This window comes from Macrobrachium nipponense, chromosome 2 (genome assembly GCF_015104395.2).
Source record: "Macrobrachium nipponense isolate FS-2020 chromosome 2, ASM1510439v2, whole genome shotgun sequence".
NCBI lineage: Eukaryota > Metazoa > Arthropoda > Malacostraca > Decapoda > Palaemonidae > Macrobrachium > Macrobrachium nipponense.
In genome coordinates this window covers 94,947,838-94,971,725 of record NC_087201.1, presented here as the reverse complement: position 1 = coordinate 94,971,725, position 23,888 = coordinate 94,947,838, and the positions used below count along the sequence as shown (strand labels likewise).

Sequence of the window (23,888 nt, the reverse complement as noted above, 5' to 3'; positions counted from 1 at the left end):
AGTCAAGAGATTAAAATTTCAAGGTCGCTTGTTCAGCGTGCCAAAGAAAGGCTCACAAAAAAGAAGGGTAATCTTAGACTTGTCCCGCTTAAACTTAGCCATCCGCTGCGACAAGTTCAAGATGCTCACGATCTCACAGGTGCGGACCCTACTTCCCGTGGGGCCGTCACCACCTCTATCGATCTTACAGACGCTTACTATCATATCCCTATTGCAAGACACTTCCGTCCGTATCTGGGTTTCAAGATAGGAGACCAGACATTCTCCTTCAAGGTAGTTCCATTCGGACTCAACGTGGCACCCAGAGTGTTTCACGAAGCTAGCGGAAGTGGTAGTGCAACAACTCAGATCGCAAGGATCATGGTAGTAGCGTATCTCGACGATTGGTTGATCTGTGGCCCATCAGTCGAGGAATGCAACAGAGCTACTCTGAAGTGATTCAGTTCCTGGAATATCTAGGCTTCAAAATAAACAGGACCAAATCAAGACTCACTCCAGAGTCAAACTTTCAGTGGCTGGGCATTCAATGGAATCTATCATCCCACACTCTGTCGAATTCCATCAACCAAAGGAAAGAAATAGCAAAGTCAGTCAAGCAATTTCTTAAGTCACAACTAGCGTCAAGGAGAGCCCAGGGAAGAATCCTGGGTTCTCTCCAGTTTGCATCAGTGACAAACGTCTTAATGAAGCCAAACTGAAAGACCTAACCAGAATCTGGCGCTCGCGAGCAAACGTCAGGTCCAGGGACAAGCTATCCTCAGTGCCTCTGATTCTAAAGAATCGACTTCGGCCATGGGCAGAGTCAAGAATTTATCAATGTCAGTTCCCCTTCAGTTCCCTCCACCAGGGGTCACCATCCACACAGACGCGTCCTTAACGGCGTGGGGAGGGTATTCCCAGGTCAAAAAGGTTCAAGGGACTTGGTCACCTCAGTTCCGTCAGTTCCATATAAACGTATTGGAGGCAATGGCAGTGTTCTTGACTCTAAAAAGGTTACGCCCACCCAAGTACTCCCACATAAAGCTAGTCCTGGACAGCGCAGTGGTAGTACATTGTATAAACAGAGGAGGCTCCAAGTCACGTCATCTAAATCACGTCATGATAGCCATCTTCTCCCTGGCAGACAAGTTCAGTTGGCATCTTTCCTCCACTCACATAGCTGGAGTAAGAAACGTCATAGCAGACGCCCTATCCGGATCAGTACCCCTAGAGTCGGAATGGTCACTGGACAACAGTTCGTTCCAATGGATCCTTCAAAGAGTCCCAGGGCTACAGGTGGACCTCTTCGCATCACAAGCGAACCACAAACTACCGTGTTATGTAGCCCCCAACCTGGACCCTCTGGCCTATGCCACGGACGCCCTGGCTCTAGACTGGAACAACTGGGAGAAGTTTACGTCTTCCCTCCAGTGAATCTCCTCATGAAAGTATTGAACAAACTCAGGACTTTCAAGGGTCAAGTGGCTCTAATAGCCCCAGACTGGCCGAAGAGCAACTGGTATCCTCTAATTTTGGAGCTGGGCCTTCGTCCTCTTCAGATCCCCAGTCCCAAGCTCTCCCAGTCAGTACAAATGAAGACTGTGTTCGCTTCCTCAGGGCATTCTCAAAACCCTAACTTTATGGATTTCATGAAGTTTGCGGCAAAAGAGATGCGAATATTGACCCTCAGAATATTCTATTCTTGGAATCCGATAAAAGGGATTCAACTTTGAGGCAGTATGATGCTGCTGTCAAAGTTAGCAACCTTCCTGAGAGATTCGGAATATTAGAATCATGACAGTTAATTCAGCTATAATCCTTTTTCAGATCCTTATTGAAAAAGGTTTAGCAGCTAGCACGATTACGACAAACAAGTCAGCTTTGAAAAAGATATTTCAATTTGGATTTAACATAGACTTGACGGATTCCTACTTCTCGTCTATTCCTAAGGCATGTGCTAGGCTTAGGCCTTCTGTAAGGCCTACGTCAGTTTCATGGTTCTTAAACGATGTTCTAAAACTGGCTTCCGAAACCGATAATGACACATGCTCGTTTATAATGCTATAAGAAAAACCCTATTCTTATTAAGCTTAGCTTCAGGAGCAAGAATTTCAGAACTGTCGGCTCTATCCAGAGACCCGGATCATATTCAGTTCCTTCCCACAGGAGAAGTCCTACTTTCTCCGGAACGTAGCTTTTTAGCAAAGAATGAAGATCCTTTGATGAGGTGGGAACCTTGGAAGGTACTACCCCTTCCACAAGATGTATCTCTTTGCCCAGTTACAACCTTACGACCTTTCTGTCTAGGACCTCCTCATCTTCGTCGGGTCCCCTCTTTAGGAGGGAAAAGGTGGAACTTATCCATCCATTAAAGGTATCAGGCAACAAATCCTGTACTTTATTAAGCAAGCCAATCCTGACTCTTTCCCGAAAGCACATGATGTCAGGGCAGTAGCCACCTCAATTAATTATTTCCAACATATGAACTTCGATGAGTTGAAAAAGTATACTGGATGGAAATCGCCGACAGTGTTCAACGTCACTACTTAAGTCCTTGGAAGCTCTGAAATTCCCAGCATAGCAGCGGGTAACCATAGTTTCCCCTGACATCTAGCTGCTTTTGTGATAAGTGTAGTGGGTGCCCCTTATTGTCTGGTTAGGGACACTCACAAATGATTATACACATTGATCTCATGGATGTTTCCCCTTATTTTTATGCTAGGGGATACATCATATTATAATGATTACGGGTTTTGTATATTAAGTCATATACATTCCTTTATATATTATTGTTGATTGTTTTTTATTATTGCTATTATACTTTTGATACATGCTGTTACACAGATAACATTGTACATGTAAATAATTTTACCTGTACATATGTAATTACCTTATGTTTCAAAACATGATTAGATTTGAGGTAATTTAAGAAGCATATTTCTATTTTTATACCCCTGTGTATATGTATCTTTTAGCAATTATAGTCTATTCTTATATATTTTATCTTTTATTTGAGACCTATTCTGATTTATTTTATTTTATTCTCAGTTTATTACTTTTTGTTTACAATCTTGTGCTATTTCTCTGGTACGATTTCGCGCAGCGACACGAGCTGAGCCCAGAAAAGGGATTTTTGACGTAAGGAAAAATCTATTTCTGGGCGATTGGCTCGTGTCGCCAGCGAAATCCCACCCTACCCATCCCTTCGCCCAAGATTGTCTGCTAACTTCAGGATGGCCACCAGAGGCGCAGCAGTCGGCAGCATGGATGGAGTAGTAGTAGTACGAGCTGCTCACTCTGTGGGTCGGCTCCCCTCTTGGAGGGATTTTGTAGTGGGAGATTTCTTTTGGCATTTGGCTCGTGGTAGTGGTCTCACTCGCCTAGTGTTCATACCGACACCCTCCTGGAGGGTGAGCGAGTCAGTTATACTGACCTTTTTTCTTTATTTTTATTTATTCTCTGGTATGTGTTAGTACATTTACCCTAGAAATAATAGATTAAAGGATATTCGCTGGCGACACGAGCCAATCGCACCAGAAATAGATTTTTCCTTACGTCAAAATCCCTTTATTATTATTAAATACTGAAATTATCAATAAACATTTTACATACTAGTACCATAAAAATTCTTTCATCTCGGTAAAAGAGAGAGAGAGAGAGAGAGTGTTTATCTCTCTTTGTTTATAACGCTTCCAGCGAAAGAGAGGGAGGGCGTTACCACTATGACTCATTATTATCTTGTGTGGCAAAAGAGAGAGAGAGAGTTAACCTTAATTAAAAGTGACATGGATAGATTAGTACGTATTGTATTTCTTTAAAATACTATCACATATGAATTTTGTAATTACAGTTTATTATTATATTATTATTATTATTATTATTATTATTATTATTATTATTATTATTATTATTATTATTATTTGAAAGTATTAAACAAATAGTACAAAAATACATAAAAAATCTTGAGTCTCAGTAAATGAGAGAAGAGAGAGAGAGAGAGAGAGAGAGAGAGAGAGAGAGAGAGAGAGAGAGAGAGAGAGAGAGGGGGGGGGGGGGGAAATGTCAGGACCACTGATTGCAACACTGCAGCTCTTCCCCCTTTTGGCTGTCACAGAACATGATATATATCTGACAGTTTTAGTACCTGGAAAGGTTACAGAGAAGACTGGGATTTCCTTCAACAGAGAAGACTGGGATTTCCTTCATTCTTCGATAATTTTTTAAATATAAGCTAAAATCTTACTAATCACTATGGTATTTTTCTTTAATGAATTGATATTATTGCTGTATAAATTAATATTAATTATTTGGAAAATAGTAAATCATTTATTTATCATACTAAAAAACATACATCTTTGTAGTATAGAGAGAGAGAGAGAGAGAGAGAAAATTATAGTGATTATTTTCTTGGAAAATACAAAGAGAGAGAGAGAGAGAGAGAGAGAGAGAGAGAGATAGAGAGAGAGAGAGAGAGAGAGAAACTGTGCTAAAACTATAAATGGATTCTTATCTTATCATAATATGTGTTTTTTTAAAAGCGTTGTAAACTCGGAGCGTCGGAAGCGTCACGTCGTAACCTCGGAACAAGCGTCGTACCCAGGGCGGATTTTTTCAATGAATATTTAAGAAAAAGCGTCGTAACCTCGGAATGTCGTAAGCCGGACCCGTCGTACCCGGGGACTGCCTGTATATGGAAATGTGCGCAATTTCATGCACAATACAACTAAAAACAACCCATGGTTGTAGCTTTATCAGTTTTTTGAGATATTTTCATATAAATAACGATAATTGCCAAAATTTCAACCTTCGGTCAAATTTGACTCTACAGAAATGGTCGAAAACGCAATTGTAAGCTAAAACGCTTATATTCTAGTAATGTTCAAGCATTTACCTTCATTTTTGCAACAAATTGGAAGTCTCTAGCACAATATTCGATTTATGGTGAATTTATGAAAAAAATAACATTTTCTTTACGTCCGCTGCGGTAATAACTCTTCCGAAAAAATCATACGTGCGATTGTGGTAATGTTTTTGCACCATTTTAAATTAGCTGTTTACATAAAGTTTTATATATGAAAATGTGCGCAATATTATGTAGAATACAACAAAAAAAATAATTGAAGGTTGTAGCTTTTCTCATTTTTTGAAAATATTTGTATATAAACAAATCACGATAAATAGAAAAAAAACCACGTTCGGTCAACTTTGACTCTACCGAAATGGTCGAAAAACGCAATTGTAAGCTAAAACTTTATAGTCTAGTAATATTCAGTCATTTATCTTCATCTTGAAACAAATTCAAAGTCTCTAGCAAAATATTTTAGATTTATGGTGAATTTTAAAAAAAATCTTTTCCTTCCCTCCGCGCACGGATATTCTCCGCCACAAATCTCCGAATACATACGTCCCATTCTTGGAATATTTTGCTCCGTTTCATATTAGGCATTTCATAGAGTTTTATATATGAAAATGTGCGCAATTTCATGTAGAATAAAACGAAAAATATTTGAAGGTTGTAGCTTTTCTTATTTCCGAAATAATTGCATATAAAGATTATTATTATATAAAAAAAATTCGACATTTGGTCAACTTTAACTCGTCAGATATGGTCGAAAACTGCCAATTGTAAGCTAATACTCTTACAGTATAGTAATATTCAATCATTTGTCTTCATTTTGAAAGAAATTGGAAGTCTCTAGGACAATATTTTGATTTATGGTGAATTTTTGAAAAAAATATTTGTTTACGAATTCATGCATTATTTTGTGATAATATTTTCTCTGTGTTGCTTTTATCGTTTTACAATGTGTTATATACCAAAAAGATCACAATTTAGTGTACATTACAACGAAAAAAAAGTAACTTGTTACCTTCAACCGTTTTGCGCACAGCGCGATTTGAATACAATTATATATGAAATTTCGTTTTTGCGCTATCATATATCACATTATTTATATATGATAATGATAATTTTTTTCATTTCTGATGGTTGCATACTAAACTTCAGGCAATGACAAAAAAAGGAGCCAAAAATGAAATCTTATTCTTGAAAACTAAGCTCGCTGTGATTTTTTGAAACAAATATTTTTTCCGCTTCCGCGCTCACTCCGAAACCCCTCCGGCATACAGGAGACAATTTTTTATTTACCGCTCCGGCGTAAGAGGGTTAAGTATGTTATGGCGCCATAACTCTATTATTGGCACCTTATGGCACCAATAACCGAAACTCTGCCCCTAATGGCACCATAAATCAGCGATTTTGTTGCGCTAGACAAGCGTCATAAAACCAGATTGCCATTAACTGAGACCACCGATAACCGGGGACTGCCTGTATTGTCTTACAAAGGACATTTAAATTTTTTTTTTTTTTCATTTAAGTTTGATTTTTTTAAGAATTAAGAACGGAAGTTTCTTGTGCCTCATCCTACACCATTTTTTGGGGGTATGGAGAGGATTTTTATTTTACAGTGTTAAAAACAAAACTACTATTTAAGGGATTTTGACGAAGGAAAAATCTATTTCTGGGCAAGGGTCCGTGTTGCCCAGTGAAATAATCCCTTAAGTTCATTATTTCTAGGTAAATGATACTAACATTACCAGAGAAAAATAAAAATAGGGGGATGTCAGAGTATCTAACTCGCTCACCCTAAATAAAAAGAGGGTGTCGGTATGGTACTGGGGCAAGTGAGACCACTACCACGGACCTCTTGTCATTTAGAATTCTCCTTCATCAAAATCCCCCTCCCGAGAGAGCTGGTACACAGCCGGCGCCAGCAACTACTACTACAGACTCCCCCACGCCGACAGCAGCGCCTCTCGTGGCCATCCTTGAAGTTAGAGACTAATCTTGGGCGCAAGGGTGGGAGATAAACAGGGGGGGATTTCACTGGGCAACACGAACCCTTGCCCAGAAATAGATTTTCCCTTCGTCAAAATCCCTTTTCTGGGCTCAGTCCGTGTCTCTTCGTGAAATAGTACCAGAGAATTAGAACAAGATTGGAAAGAAACAAAATGTCTCAAGAAAACGAAAAGAAAGCAAAATAGTTATAATCTAGTTTGAATTATTTACAGAGTTATCATACTCAAACTTGAACTTAGTACAATTTAACATGTGGTTAGTCTTAAAATATATAACATGACTTAAAATTACACTTAGGCTAACTTATGATAACTTAAAACTAGATTGTATTGAACATTAATATATACAAGTGAGACTCTCTAGCATAAAAATAAGAGAGGATAACTCACAATAGTCCTTAAGACTATTATTAAACATTCATAATACATATAAGTGAGCCTCCCTAGCATAAAAATAAGGGAAAACATCACCAAACAGTCACAATCAGCAATAATATTTACAGTGTGAGTGCCCCTAGCAAAAAAATAAGGGACACGTCACAATATCTAGCCTTTCTAGGCAGCTAAGGCTCAAGACAGGATTGAGCTTGACGGTAGGGTTAGGGGAAATATTAGTGAGGCAGGTAGAAAGGAGATCTGGATCTTCGACTACAACTACTAGACAGTGTCAGGAGAAACTGTTTCCCGCTGTCACTGCCGGAAATTTAAGAGATTCCAAGGATTTCAAGTAGTGATGTTTGAAAACTGTCGGCGATTTCCAGCCCGTGTACTTTTTTAAATCATCAAAATTCATATGCTGGAAGTAATTAATAGAGGTGGCTACTGCCCTGATGTCATGGGCTCTAGGGAATGAATCAGGATTAGCTTGTTTAATAAAGTACAGGATTTGTTGCCTGATCCCTTTAATGGAAATAGTGCCACCTTTTTCCCTTATAAAGAGGGGGCCTGAGGATCTAGATGATGTCCTGGACAGATAGGCTTGTAAGGTCGTCACCGGACATAGAGAAGGGTCTTGGGGAAGAGGGAGGACCTTCCAAGGGGCCCATCTCATTAAGGGATCCTCATTTTTTGCCAAAAAGCTACGATCTGGAGATAATAGGACTTCTCCTGAAGGGAGAAATTCTACATGTCCAGAGGCTCTGGAAAGGGCCGACAGTTCTGATATTCTGGCTCCTGAGGCCAGGCTTAATAAGAATAATGTCTTTCTTAATATCATCATATAATTGCATGAATCGTTGTCAGTATCTGAAGCCAGTTTGAGAACGTCATTCAAGAACCATGAAATTGAACTAGGCTTTTCTGAAGGTCTGAGCCTAGCACAAGCTTTAGGAATAGACAAAAAGTAAGAGTCTGCTAAGTCTATCTTAAAGCCAAACTGGAAGATTTTCTTTAAAGCTGACATATTGGTGCTAATAGTACTAGCTGCTAGACCTTTTTCAAACAGGGATCTGAAAAAGGATATAGCTAAATTAACTGTCATGGTTTGAGCGTCTGTTTCCTTCAGGAAATTTGCCAGTTTTTTAACTGCTGCATCATACTGGCGCAAAGTTGATTCCCTTTTATCCGATTCTAAGAAAAGGATATTCTGGGGATCAATATTTGCATCTCCCTTAGCCGCAAACTTCATGAAGTCCATAAAGTTAGGGTTTTGAGAGTTCCTGAGGAAGCGAACACAGTCCTCATTTGCACTGACTGAGACAGTTTGAGATTGGGAATCCGTTGAGGCCGGAGACCCAATTCCAGGAGGAGAGGATACCAATTGCTCTTGGGCCAATCCGGGGCTACTAGAGCTACTTGGTCCCGTTGAATGGGACATGAGTTTGTTGAGGACTTTCAATAGAAGATTCACTGGAGGAAAGATGTATATCTTTCTCCATTGATTCCAATCTATGGACATGGCGTCTGTGGCATAGGCCAGAGGGTCCAGGTTGGGGGCCATATAGCAAGGGAGCTTGTGGTTGGATTGAGACGCGGAAAGATCCACCTGGAGGCCTGGGACCTTTTGGCATACCATCTGGAATGAACGCCTGTCCAGGGACCACTCCGATTCTAGAGGGACTGAGCGAGACAGAGCGTCCGCTATCACGTTCCTTACTCCCGCCAGATGAGTGGAGGATAGATGCCATTTGTACTTGGTTGCTAGGGAGAAAATGGCTACCATGACATGGTTCACATGCCTTGACTTGGATCCTCCTCTGTTGATGCAGTGTACCACTACTGCGCTGTCCAACACTAGTTTGATATGGGAATTCTTGGCTGGTAGAAGCCTTTTCAGGGTGAGGAATACTGCCATGGCTTCCAATACGTTTATGTGAAGCCGGCGGAACTGAGGCGACCAAGTCCCTTGAACTTTCTTGAATTGGGAGTATCCTCCCCACCCGCTTAGAGAGGCGTCCGTGTGGCTAACCAACGCCGGAGAGGGGAATTGGAGAGGAACTGATTGGACAGATTTTTGGACTCTGCCCAGGGGCGGAGACGTTTGCGAATAATCGGCGGGATTACTGACAACTTGTCTCGAGATTTTACATTTGCTCTTGAGCGCCAAACTCGGTTTATATCCTTCAACTTTGCTTTCAACAGAACGTCTGTGACCGACGCAAACTGGAGGGAACCTAGGATCCTTTCCTGGTTTCTCCTTGATGTTTGTTTGCATTTGAGGAATTGTCTTATTGATTTGGCTATTTCCTTCCTTTTGACCAATGGAATTGACAGAGTGTGGGAGTTTAGGTCCCACTGAATGCCGAGCCACTGAATTACTTTGTTCGTGGCTTTGAGGCATTCCTCGACGGTTGTTGCCCAAATGAGCCAATCGTCTAAGTACGCTACTACCATTATTCCTTGTGATCTCAGTTGTTGGACTACTGATTCCGCTATTTTTGTGAACACCCTGGGGGCTACGTTCAGCCCGAAGGGCATCACTTTGAAAGAGAATGCCTGGTCTCCCAACCTGAAGCCTAGATATGGGCGGAAGTGTCTCGCGACTGGGATATGATAGTATGCGTCTGTAAGATCGATAGAGGTGGTGACGGCCCCACGGGGAAGTAAGGTCCGCACCTGCAAGATAGTCAGCATTTTGAACTTGTCGCAACGAATGAATAAGTTTAGACGGAACAAGTCTAAGATTATTCTTCGTTTTGTTGAGCCTTTCTTTGGCATGCTGAACAAGCATCCTTGAAACTTTAAAGGTTTGACTCTTGATACTACTCCTTTCTGAAGGAGCTCTTGCGCATACTCTGTCAATTCCTTTGTTGGTACTTGAAGGAATGTTCTGGATGGAGGGGGACCTTTGATCCAACTCCATCCCAGCCCTTTGGACACAATGCTTTGTGCCCAATTGCTGAATCCCCATCTGAGGGTTCTCACTGAGTTTGGGCAGGACATGCTCCGTGCCCTCCACGGAAGTGTCTCCCCCTGTTGGGTGTCCTTCCGCCACCCCTCTGGCAAAATGCACCCCTAGCTCTATTTCCCCTTCCAAATCTGTTGAAGGCTTGGAATGCCTGTCCTTCAAAAACAGGATTAAAGGCTGGGGAAACGGCGTAGGAGGTCGAGGGCTGGTTCTGGGACGTCAGCAGGAGGATGGGCTGGTTCTGATTTTTCAAGGTCGACGTTTGAACCATTTGTGAAACCGGGACCGCCTGGACAACCTGTTGTGTCTGAGAAGCCTGGAAAGGTGTGAACTTCCTAGGCTTCTTCAGTTTTTTCGCACTTGAGGGGGTACTTTCTGGCTTCCTCTTGCCAGTAAGTCCCCAGCAGACCTTAAGGCTCTGATTGAACCTGGTCGCTTCGTGCTGAACCTCATTTACCACTGATGCGGGAAAGAGGTCAGCTCCCCAGATGGGTGACGCGAGCAGTTTGTTCGGCTCGTGTCTTATTGTGGCTTCCTGCAGGACGTGCTTCCTGCAGTTACGCCTAGCTACCACAAAGTCGTACAGGTCGGACTGTACGGTTTGTGTTTGAGCCTTCGCTAAGATTTTGAACAGAGGCTCCGTACCATAGGTAATGGCAGCAACCTCTGTCATAACCAAGGCGTTTAGTGTCCTCCCTAGCCTGGTCCTAGCGTCGAACTCCGCTTGGATCAGGTTATCTGGTAGCCTTGGTAGTCGCTCCCCGAACTGCTCTATAGCTCAGTCCGGTTTGAGCTTCCAGACAGTGAAGGAAGCTGGAAGATCGGCCCAGAGATCCTCAGAACCTGGGAAGAGCGGAGATGTTGGATCCGACTCTCTCAGCTGGGGAAGAGGCTCGTCTTTCATGGCGGCCTGAATCGTCAACCCTCCCAACTTTGTGGTAAAGGGGAGCGGTGTCTCCTCCTCCGACACAAAGGTGGTGAATGGGCTTTTGAAAGCCTGAAGTTTGGTGTTCACACAGTCCCATTCTTCAAGGCATCTAACCCATTCTCTCTGGGCCTGCTCCCGACTGTAGATGACAGTCTCCTTCGGGATTTTATCTTCTCTCCTCAGAGCCGTCTCCGTCAATCGAGCCTAACCTATGAAAGGTGGTTGGAGATTGGCGGAGTTGAACTCAAAGTCCTCAATTCTTCGAGTTCCGCAATCAGGAATAGAGATCATTCCATCCTTGAAGGGGGCAAAGGCTGCGACCCTCCAAGGATTGCTCATGGTGAAGGGAGGGAGAGTATTATAGTCTGGCATAGGTGCCACTCTGGTGGCTGCCAGAGGAAGAACTGCTGGGGGATTATCCCTAAGGCCCGCCAGCAAGTTTTCCTGGTTTGTCAGTCGCTCCGATATGTTTTGGATTGACTGACCGGATTCTGCGAACGAGGTGGAGATACGAGCAAGCATCTGGTCCAGCCTGTCGTTCATCATGGAAACGACCATGTTACCCACCTATTGCATTACCCTGCGGTGAAAGCTTCAGGATCGAAGGGACTAGAGTCCCTGACCGATGCAGAGGAGACTTGATCTACGAGCTCGTAGCATATGAGGCAACTCTCATGGTACCATACGAGGGACTCGTTGAAACGGATTGCGCAGGTGGCGTGGGTCCGGCAGACCTCGTGCCCACAGGGGTCTTGAAGCACGGCATTGTAGCCAGACTCCATACAATGGGTGACCTGCAAGTGAAATGATACATGAGTATCACCACTAACCTTCCGGACTAGGTCCATGGTTGTGATATGTCATGACGCCGGAGTGCTCCAGTGTTAATAAGTAACAAGGTCCAGTCTCTACCTGCTCTTTGGCCGTGTATTGTGGTGAGGCATCCGACAGGATTGGTAGAACCGCTTGAAACAGTGTGTGTTTCCGGCGATGCCGGAGAACAATGTAATGAGGGTAACCACCTATTCCATACGCCGGAGAGAGGAGTAGTCCGAACAAACAGCAGGTGAGGAGCAGGGGGAGACCAGGAAGAAAGTAAAACGGCGGAGGTGTAGAGGAACTTAAAACTAGAATAAGTTGGGAGATGATCCCTGGCGGGGTTGTGGGACTCCGCCAATAAACGTAAACTAAAGGTAATGGATGTAATTATATGTAAAAGAACATGCATGCAACAAGTGTACCCTTAAAGGGAGGCCGGAGCCTCCACCATAGTTCACCAACCTAAGGCGGACCTGACTGCGCCGGGGTCCTGAATCCGCCGGAGCGGTAGGGGATGGTGACTAACGGTAGGGAAACGCGACCCGAGAGCCGAGGAGAGCTGAGCTTAACCGAGCCTGGTGGCCAACCGAGGCTCGGCTGAGCAGGGCTTCCCCCCTACTCTAATGGGGGGAGCGGCAGGGAAGCTGGCCCGTTCGTCGAGAACCCTCCAGCGAGGGGAAGGGAGGATGCTCGGATCGGCTGCCTGAGACAGCGTGAGCGAGCGTACCTCCCCCCAAGGTGGAGGGAGAGGGACTGGATGGGCCGACGCGGGGTGGCTCGTACGCGGTCGCCTGGAACTCTCTCGGCCGGGTGATCATCCACGCGGTGAGAAAGGCCAGGCGATCAAAGGAGGCCTATAGGCCAACCAAAGCCTACTCAGAGAACATGCTACATATAAAATACACATCCTATCCTAACCCTTAAACGCCGACTGGACGTATTTTACGTCGACATTTTTTGTCTCTCGGGTGCCGACTGGACGTATTTTACGTCGACATACAGAAGTTTTTTTAAAAATTTGTGGAAAAATACTTTTAGGCCTACCAGCCAAAACTCTTGAATCACGCGCCTTGGGGGATGCTGGGAGTTCATGGATCAAGGTGTTGTTTTGTTTACAATCGTTACGCAGGCGCGCAAGTGCGAATTTCTTTCTTGCCGAACTAAAAAGTATCTGTGACACATCTTGGAAATTATTTTGTCACTTTGACATAATTTTTTTACCATTTTAAATTAGCCGTTACATGGATTGTTTATATATGAAAATGTGCGCATTTTTATGTAGAATACAACAACAAAAAAAAATACTCATGATTGTAGCTTTTATCAGTTTTGAGATATTTTCATATAAATAATGATAAGTGCCAAAATTTCAACCTTCGGTCAACTTTGACTACCGAAATGGTCAAAAAACGCAATTGTAAGCTAAAACTCTTATATTTTAGTAATATTCAATCATTTAACTTAATTTTGCAACTAATTGGAAGTCTCTAGCACAATATTTCGATTTATGGTGAATTTATGAAAAAACTTTTTCCTTACGTCCGCGCGGTAACTCTTCCGAAAAAAATCATACATGTGATTATGGTAATGTTTGCACCATTTTAAATTAGCCGTTACATACAGTTGTCTATATGAAAATGTGCGCAATTTCATGCACAATACAACTAAAAACAACCCATGGTTGTAGCTTTTATCAATTTTGAAATATTTTCATATAAAAAATGATGAGTGACAAATTTTCAACCTTCGGTCAATTTTGACTCTACCGAAATGGTTGAAAAACGCAATTGTAAGCTAAAACGCTTATATTCTAGTAATATTCAAGCATTTACCTTCATTTTGCAACAAATTGGAAGTCTCTAGCACAATATTTCGATTTATGGTGAATTTATGAAAAAAATAACATTTTCTTTATGTCCGCGGAGCGGTAACTCTCTTCCGAAAAAATCATACGTGCGATTGTGGTAATGTTTGCACCATTTTAAATTAGCCGTTACATAACGTTTTATATATGAAAATGTGCGCAATTTCATGTATAATTAAAAAAAATAGTTGAAGTTGTAGCTTTTCTCATTTTTTGAAATATTTGCATATAAATCACGATAAAGAGAAAAAAAACCACGTTCGGTCAAATTTGACTCTACCGAAATGGTCGAAAAAACGCAATTGTAAGATAAAACTCTTACAGTCTAGTAATATTCAGTCATTTATCTTCATCGTGAAACAAATTTGAAGTCTCTAGCACAATATTTAAATTTATGGTGAATTTAAAAAAAAAACTTTCCTTCCCTCCGCTTGCGGATTCTCCGCCACAAATCTCCGAAATGCGTAAGTCCCATTCTCGGAATATTTGCTCCATTTCATATTAAGCATTTCATAGAGTTTTATATATGAAAATGTGCGCAATTTCATGTAGAATAAAACGAAAAATATTTGAAAGTTGTAGCTTTTCTTATTTCCGAAATAATTGCATATAAAAAAATATATATAAAAAAATTTGACATTCGGTCAACTTTAACTCGTCAGATATGGTCAAAAACTGCATTTGTAAGCTAATATTCTTACAGTATAGTAATATTCAATCATTTGTCTTCATTTTGAAAGAAATTGGAAGTCTCTAAGAAAATATTTAGATTTATGGTGAATTTTTGAAAAAAATATTTGTTTATGTCCGCGCGTTACGAATTCATGCATTATTTTGTGATAATATTTTCTCTGTGTTGCTTTTATCGTTTTACAATGTGTTATATACCAAAATTATTGCAATTTAGTGTACATTACAACGGAAAAAAAAGCAACTTGTTACCTTTAACCGTTTTGCACACAGCGCAATTTGAATACAATTATATATGAAATTTCGTTTTTGCGTTATCATATATCGCATTATTTATATATGATAATGATAATTTTTTTCATTTCTGATGGTTGCACACTAAACTTCAGGCAATGACAAAAAAGGAGCCAAAAATGAACTCTTAATCTTCAAAACTAAGCGCGCTGTGATTTTTTGAAAAAAATTATTTTTCCGCTTCCGCGCTCACACTGAAACGTCTCCGGCACACGGGAGACATTTTTTTTTTTACCGCTTCGGCGTTTAAGGGTTAACATGGGGGGAAAGGAAGAAAATTTAGATGGTAGAGAAAGAGTGATGTCCTGGAGAAGCTGGGCCGAGCCAACCGGGAAGGATGGTCAAGCCTGGTGACTCCGAGCAGCTAGCCTATATGCCGTGACGAAAAAACGCGGGCCAGACGGCCAGGGTGGCTCAAGGACAAAGGAGAAGAACCAGGGTCCTTCGGTAAGGGCGCCTAACGAAGAGACCTGACAACTAAGCGAAACATGCATGCATGAAATTCTAAGCTGAAAGGAAACAACATAGGCTACGAGCTGAGCGAGAGCTCGGACAACATCCCCCGTGTGGATAAATAACAAAACGTCAATAAATGCATCACTGAAATCATAAGAATGTACTGCTAAACGAAGAATCGAGCCCAAACGGTATAGGGGACCGAATGGGATACGAAACAAGTAACACACGGGAGCGAGCCGTGAATGGCGGCGTGGGGATGGTGCCGCATGGGACGCCGTCTTATAAAAACCTAAATAATTCGGTTAAACGTGCCCAGGGCAGCCCCTAAATAGTGTCAACCATTAATAGCAGTACTTAACTTGGATGCAGCAACAGCTTGACGTTCCATGATGATGGGGGAAGAAATTCCACGAAAACATAACACAGAGAAGAAAAAACTGTGTGGTGTGGGTCGTGCTATCGAAAGGAATGACGTCAGAGGCGCTAGCCATAACGGTAGCGGGTAGTGGGCCTTAGATCGGTTCCTCTGTAGATGAGGAATATTGAAGAAGGATGAATCCAAATGGCAAAGGACCTCTGGTAGTGGTTTCACTCGCCCCAGAAACCATACCGACACCTTAAATAAGGTGAGCGAGCCAGAATACTCTGGCATTTCCATATTAGCTTTTTTCTCTGGTATTATAGCAATATTTATGCCTTAGAAATGTGTGCTAAAGGGACATTTCACGGAGCGACACAGACTGAGCCCAGAAAACGCAATTGTAAGCTAAAACACTTATATTCTAGTAATAGTATTCAATCATTTACCTTAATTTTGCAACAAATTGGAAGTCTCTAGCACAATATTTCGATTTATGGTGAATTTATGAAAAAACTTTTTCCTTACGTCCGCGCGGTAACTCTTCCGAAAAAATCATAAATTTTTTCGTCCGATTGTCGTAATGTTTGCACTATTTTAAATTAGCCGTTACATAAAGTTTTATATGTGGAAATATGCGCAGTTTCATGTAGAATACAACTAAAAACAACCTATGGTTGTAGCTTTTATCAGTTTTGAAATATTTTCATATATAAATAACAATAAGTTCCAAAATATCAACCTTCAGTCAACTTTAACTAGACCGAAATGGTAAAAAACGCAATTGTAAGCTGAAACTCTTATATTCTAATAATATTCAATCATTTACCTTTATTTTACATCAAATTGGAAGTCTCTAGCACAATATTTTGATTTATGGTGAATTTATGAAAAAAAACATTTTTCCTTACGTCCACACAGTAACACTTTAGAAAAAAATCAGACATTTTTTCGTCCGATTGTCGTAATGTTTGCACCATTTTAAATTAACTATTACATAAAGTTTTATATATAAAAATGAGTGCAATTTCATGTAGAATACAACTAAAAACAACCCATCGTTGTAGCTTTTATCAGTTTTGAAATATTTTCATATAAATAACGATAAGTGCCAAAATTTCAACCTTCGGTCAACTTGACTCGACCGAAATGGTCGAAAAACGCAATTGTAAGCTAAAACTATTACATTCTAGTAATATTCAATCATTTACCTTTATTTTGCAACAAATTGGAAGTCTCTAGCACAATATTTCGATTTATGTTGAATTTATGAAATAAACTTTTTCCTTACGTCCACGTGATAACTCTTCCGAAAAATCTTAAATTTTTTCGTCTGATTGTCGTAATGTTTGCACCATTTTAAATTAGCCGTTTCATAAAGTTTTATATATGAAAAAGTGCGCTATTTCATGTAAAATACAACTAAAAACAACCTATGGTTATAGCTTTTATCAGTTTTAAAATATTTTCATATAAATACCGATAAATAGAAAAAATTTGTCCTTCGGTCAACTTTAACTCGACCGAAATGGTCGAAAACTGCAATTGTAAGCTACTACACTTACAGTCTAGTAATATTCAATCAATTACCTTCATTTTGCAACAAACAGGAAGTCTCTAGTACAATATTTCAATTTATGGTGAATTTTTGAATACGGCTTTTTTTTACGTCCACGTGTTATGAATTCATGCATCATTTCGTGATCATATTTTTTCTGTGTTGTCTTGATCGTTTTACAATGTGTTATATACCAAAATGATTGTAATTTAGTGTACATTACAACGAAGAAAAAAATGAACTCGTTAGCTTTAACCTTTTTGCTCACAGCGCGATTTGTATACAATTATATATGAAATTTTTTTCATGCCGTCATATATCGCATTATTTATATATGATAATGATATTTTTTTCATTTCTGATGGTTGCATACTAAACTTCAGGCAATGACAAAAAAGGAGCCAAAAATGAACTCTTAATCTTGAAAACTAAGCGTACTGTGATTTTTTGAAAAAAGCATTTTTTCCGCTTCGGCGCTCACTCGCGAATGCCGCCAGCATACGGGAGACGATTTTTAAAATACCGCTTCGGCGTTTAAGGGTTAAGATATACATTTGGTATTTAAACTTTTAAGATAGGCAGTTATAAGCATTTTTAGAGGGGGTTCTGAGTATGTAAATCGGGGTGTAGATTATTAAGATAATAATATGGGTGGCTTATGGTATTATCATGCATACAGATTATTTTAAAGGGGACACTATTTTCCAGACAGTAATGAATGACTGAAGGGATGATGCAGTTGATGAACCAGTCCTCAAATAAAGCTTCCATCATCCATGCCTTGTTATTTACACAACGATAAACGAGCAGCGTAATCTTACCTACTTCAGTGCAAATGGGGTCTCTTGAGTAGTAGATAAGTAAAGGCTTTACTTTGAACCCAGTGTTATTTCCTCCCAACAGCAATGTAAACCCCCTTAAGAACCTTGAAACTGGGCAAAATTTTATCCTCTTTGTGCATGTAGGACCTTTTAAGGATTTTCTTGCAAAAGTCTGGCTTTATCTACATTCAAGATCCATTTTGGACAGTAGCCACTTTTCTTGATGATTAGATCAAATTGGTCACAATTTGGCTTCAAGATTAACCTCAGACATGCATAACTTCTTCAAGAATGTGGAATGAAATCAGTTTACTTACTTAGCTCTATGATAACAGAATAGAGGTATATTGCTATTATTATTAGTATTTATTGCTGTTTATTGTTCTTCCCACTAATTATTTTTATCTAAATATTGTGTTTAAACACCACGTATTAGTAAGGAGAAAATTTTGATGAAATGTGACCTAGGAAAGTTTTTATATACATGAAATATGAAATACAGTACCAAAAGGACTACAGTATACAGTATTGCATTCGGTGTTGAAGGGGTTAAGGTATAGGTTCATTTTATTGTTATTTTAATTTGAAATTTAGGCATTGTATACCTTGTGGGCAGGTGGTTATTTCTCTCCCTATAATATTTTAATGTGTCTTTTTCAAGGCCACGGTTCAGAGTTTAAAGACCAAAAATTGATTTATCTTTATTTATTGAAGCCATGTATGATGGGTAAGAATTCTACATCAGATAATGTTAATGAAACAGTGTGTGATAGTAGGTGGTAGTTCTGACTGTTTTAACAGCATTTCTTAATTTCAGTTTATAGATGTATGGCACCCCAAGAAGACTTGATTTATCTTATATTGAGAGTAGAGTCCAAGACTTTAGCTGAGATGATCTTAATAAGTGCCTGGCACCTGATTATTTTTACAAGCCTTTTTGAAGGTGAAAGGACAGAAGGACTGTGGAGTGGGTTGTTGTCATACCCGTGAAGACATAAGGGCCCCTAACTGGGGCACTTGTCCATATACATATAAAGTTCTCCCTTGAGGGCGTTTCCTGGGGCTGCATAGTTATTTCCCAGGAGCATTTCTGATGTTCTTTGTTTGTCTTATAAATTGAAAATTAGGGGAATCTTCCTTATCAATGAGAATGTCTCCACCACCTCAATCTGATAATTTATTTTAAAAAAAATGCTCAAAAGAACATAAAATGTCTCCACCACCTTGGTCACCTATTTCAGTAAGCAAAGAACATTAGAACTGCTCTCCAGAAACCACCCTGTACCCCTGTCAGACACCATCTAGAGATGGAAGATATGGAACAATATATACAAGTGCCCAGCTGTCAGATACCTCTTAAAGTGTCTCCTGCCACCTACAGGAGGTGGTATTTTTAATCACTAGTCAGGAGAACTTGCTACCAGAATTGAGCATCAAAGCCTTGGATCCTTTATCATTAAAAGAAGATTTAATGTTCCTTGAGGTGTTAAGCATTTACAAAGTGAAACCATGAATGAACAATTTCAAAGAGGTGGAATTCTTATCATCATCATCATCATCATCATCATCATCATCATCATCATCATTATTATTATTATTATTATTATTATTATTATTATTATTATTATTATTATTATTGTTGTTGTTATTATTGTTTATTATTATTATTATTATTATTATTATTACATTGTTACATTATTATTCATTATTACATTATTTATTATTAGGATTATTTATTAGATTCTTGTTGTTTTTGTTATTATTGGTTATTATTATTATTATTATTATTATTATTATTATTAGGTTATTATTATTATTATTATTATTATTATTATTATTATTATTATTATTATTATTATTATTACAGAAGTGGATCAAATTCAGGAGACTCAGAGCATCAGAGTGGGCCTTCAGACAGCTTAGAAACAGATACTGCTAAATTCAACTTGATGACACAGCCTCTTCATATGAGTCTGCATTTGGAATATAAACAAGATAAATCCCTTTCATCAGCTGCTGTCACTTGCTCAAATTCACATAAAGTTCTAAGGTAATGTGTTTTTGTGTCTTGTTAGTTTTCTTAGAAAATGGCTCCCTCAACTTGGGACCCCCTTGACATGGTGAGGGGGAGCTCTCAAATTTCTTGAATTAATTTTTCCTTTGCTCAAACCCAAGAGTCCCATATATTATTATATATTTTAGGATTATTATTTGTGGATTTTACCACCTATGTCAAAATTTACAAAATCTGATGAATAGGAAAATATGGCTTGAAGTGGAGTTAAATCTGAAGCTAATTAGTGGGAACTGTGGTAGAACCATCACTTACATGACAATGTTTGGACATGTTTTTTTGAGGTAGAACTATTCTGTGGAGTTGGATCATGGATTCCAGGGGGTGTCTAGTTCTAGGAATAGGACTCGTGGCATTCTGTCTGGTTTGCCTATAATGTGAATAGGATGGGGATGACTGTGGTATTATTGTAATACCTTCAGTCTTAGAAAGCGCGTTTTGCTTACACTTGGGCCATACTAATTATATTACGCCATCCCTTTTTGGGATAGGGTAGCGATGTGGACCTATTGGAGTCAGTTCCCACTTGCGCCATCAGCAGAAGATTGAACTTCATAAAAAGCCAATGACATCTTCTCAAGATTTACACATTTTTTTCTCCCAGTCTTTATGGAAAATAAACCTAAAGATTTAAGTTAAACTCCTGGACCCCATAATGGAAAGATTCACGCACAGTTGATGACTATTGAAATGTCACTCCCAAATCTCCCTAGTACATCTTCAAACAATGTAAATGCTACAAAGAAACATCCTGTTCCAAATAAAATATCAAATTCAGAATACCCATTGTTGCACAGAAATTCAAAAAGAAAACTAATAAAATCCAATTGGTAAACTCCAATATCATAACAATGGAACCATACATAATAAACAGTAATTCTAAAATAGATAAAAGTAATCCTCTCAACCTCCTATCAATTCAACAGTTAGCCACCAATACTGAAAAATATAACAGTTCTAATACACAAACAGCATAATAAAACAAGGACTAAAAAGACAAAAAAATTCTGAATGAATCCCACAGTGGTGCATTTTTATTACCTCATTTGGCCATATAACTATTCAAGATTTCTATTCCTAAAAACCGCCAAAAACAAAATCAAGTTGCTATACCAGAAAAAAAATTAATCAACATATATCCAACACAGAACGTGGAATGTAGACACATCAAAGATAATGAAAGGTTAATACAAGTACATAACCAACAAAAAGCCGTCCACTGCCTTTTTAAATATAATGGAAATAAATGATATAAAAATAACACTGTTCATACGTTAGCAAACCTTTGGTCTTAACAGTAGGATAATTTTCAAGTGCCTAGCTGGATCCAGTAAAAAATCGATGAAAAAGGAAGGAATCTTGTGAGATCTGGCAACACGTGCATATATCGAGTGAAAACTGGTCACAGACCACGCACTACGCTACAGCGTTGAGTCTTTTTCTTAACTGCCTGGATGAGAGTCAAGGTTGCCCTCTCTCAGCCTTTTACCTGGTTCTTTGCCCGTTTTCACTACTGTGGTACCTCAATATACGAAGTTAATCCGTTCCAAGGCGGACTTCGTAACCTGAGCTTTTCGTATCTTGAACTGCATTTTACATGTAAATTGCCTAATTCGTTCCAAGCCCTACAAAAACACCCCAGTAAATTTTATAATAAGGCTAAATTGACCAATAAACATTGAAATACAACTATTTGGACCATTCAATACCCAACTTAATACGTACTACTAATATGTACTACATAGTACCTGTAAATAAAGTGTATTAGTGTACATGGTATACAAGAAATACTGTACGTACATACGTACGTATGTAGTAAAATGTGGAACCTTAGCTTTCGAGTGAGGCTATCTCCGAAAGTGGCGACAGAGGAGGAGGACAAACGGCAGAAAACTTGTCAATACGTATACTTACCTTTACGAAACACATTAAAAAATGTCAGGAAACATAGACTAAACTTTACGAAACACATTAACAAAACCATAACACTTAACTTTACAAAAAACTTTAAATTAAATTTTTATTTTTTTTTTATTTTTACATTTTTACTCTTTTATACTTTACGCTTGCTTGCTTTTTTTTTTTTTTTTTTTTTTTTTTTTTTTTACAAAATTTCAATTTCTTCACCACTTTCAACTTTCTGCTTTTTCGTAGTATCAATTGGATCTTCCTTTTTGCTTACTCATACTAAAGGCCTCCTTAAAAAATAACTATCCAAGGAAGATTGCTTTTGCCTACTTTTCACAATGTTCCTGAAATGACTCAAGCATACGACCTGTGTAACCCTTTTCGGGGTGTCTTTTTTCTACAAATGATTGCACCTTATGAAAAGCAGCTAGAGCATTTTTAATTTCTGCCATTGTCATAGGGTCGTCTTCCTCCTCCTCCTCGCCACTGCTAGAGAACTCTTCTTGAATGACGTTATGTTGCATGGCCTCCAACTCCTTCAGGTCATCCGTCGTAAGCTGCTCTTGGTGCTCCTGGAGAAGGCTATTGATGTCGTCCTCGGCAACGACCAGCCCCATGGACTTGCAAAGTGCAACGATCTCGTCAAGATCTAGTTGCAAAACAGTTTCAGGATCGTCAACTGTTTCTGAATCTGTAAGCTTCGCCCACGTCGAATCCCTCGAAGTCTCGGGCGGATATGGCATCAGGCCAGAGTTTCCTCCACGAAGAATTCAAGGTTCACCTCGAAACCTCCTGCCAAGCTTGATCGATGAGTCGGATGCATATCACAACATCGAAATGCTCCTTCCAAAATTCACGCAAGGTGAGGTTTGTGGTATCGGTGATGTCGAAACATCTCTTGAAAAGATGTTTCGTATACAGCTTCTTGAAGTTCGATATCACTTGCTGGTCCATGGGCTGGAGGAGAGGGGTGATGTTAGGTGGAAGATAAAGAACCTTGATAAAAGAATACTCTGCTAGGATATCTTCCTTGAGGCCAGGAGGGTGAGCAGGGGCATTGTCCAACAACAACAGACGTTTCAGAGGGAGGCGCTTCTCTTCCAAGAATTTCTTCACTGTCGGGCCGAAACACAGATTTACCCAGTCCGTGAACAAAAGTCTCATTACCCAGGCTTTCGCATTAGCCCTCCACATCACTGGAAGCTTCTCCTTTAGCACTTTGTGGGTCTTGAAGGCTCGAGGAGTCTCGGAATGATAGACAAGTAGGGGCTTCACCTTGCAATCCCCACTGGCTTTCGAATAAAGTGCGAGCGTAAGCCTGTCTTTCATAGGCTTATGCCCGGGTAGCTTCTTCTCTTCCTGTGTGATGTATCTGACAAGGCATTTTTTTCCAAAAAAGGCCAGTCTCATCACAGTTGAAGACTTGCTGAGAACTGTAGCCCTCCTTGATCGTCATCTCGTTGAACGTCTTACTAAAGGCTTGGGCCGCTTTTGTGTCCGAGCTGGCCACCTCCCCATGCCGCACCACCAAATGGATGCCAGTCCGTTTCCGGAATTTTTCAAACCAACCATGAGAAGCCTTGAAGTCTAGGGTTGGTGTCGATGTTCCTTCTCCTCCGTCGTCTTCGGCCTGGGCAATCAAATCGCGGAAAATAGCACTGGCCTTGTGGCAGATTGCCATCTTGGTTATCGTATCGTCAGCGATTTCTTTGTCTTTTATCCATACATGAAGCAGCCTCTCCATCTCGTCGTGCACATGGCTCCTCTTGCTAGACAAAATAGTTATGCCCTTGGAAGGTGCAGCTGCTTTGATGGCTTCCTTCTGCTTAACCCTCTTACGCTGAGGGGGTATAATAAAAATTGTCTCCCATTTGGCGGGGGGGTCTCGGAGTGAGCGCGGAAGCGGAAAAACTATTTTTTCAAAAAATCACA

The 23,888-nt window shown here is 39.9% G+C and overlaps 1 protein-coding gene across 1 annotated transcript in view; it reads left to right on the top strand.

Moving 5' to 3' along the window:
• LOC135221255 (trafficking protein particle complex subunit 10-like) overlaps positions 1 to 23,888 on the top strand; it is a 432,269-nt gene that overhangs the window by 234,393 nt on the left and 173,988 nt on the right. Inside the window, 1 exon segment of the mRNA XM_064259071.1 lies at positions 19,842 to 20,024. Coding sequence (XP_064115141.1) covers positions 19,842 to 20,024 — 183 coding nt within the window.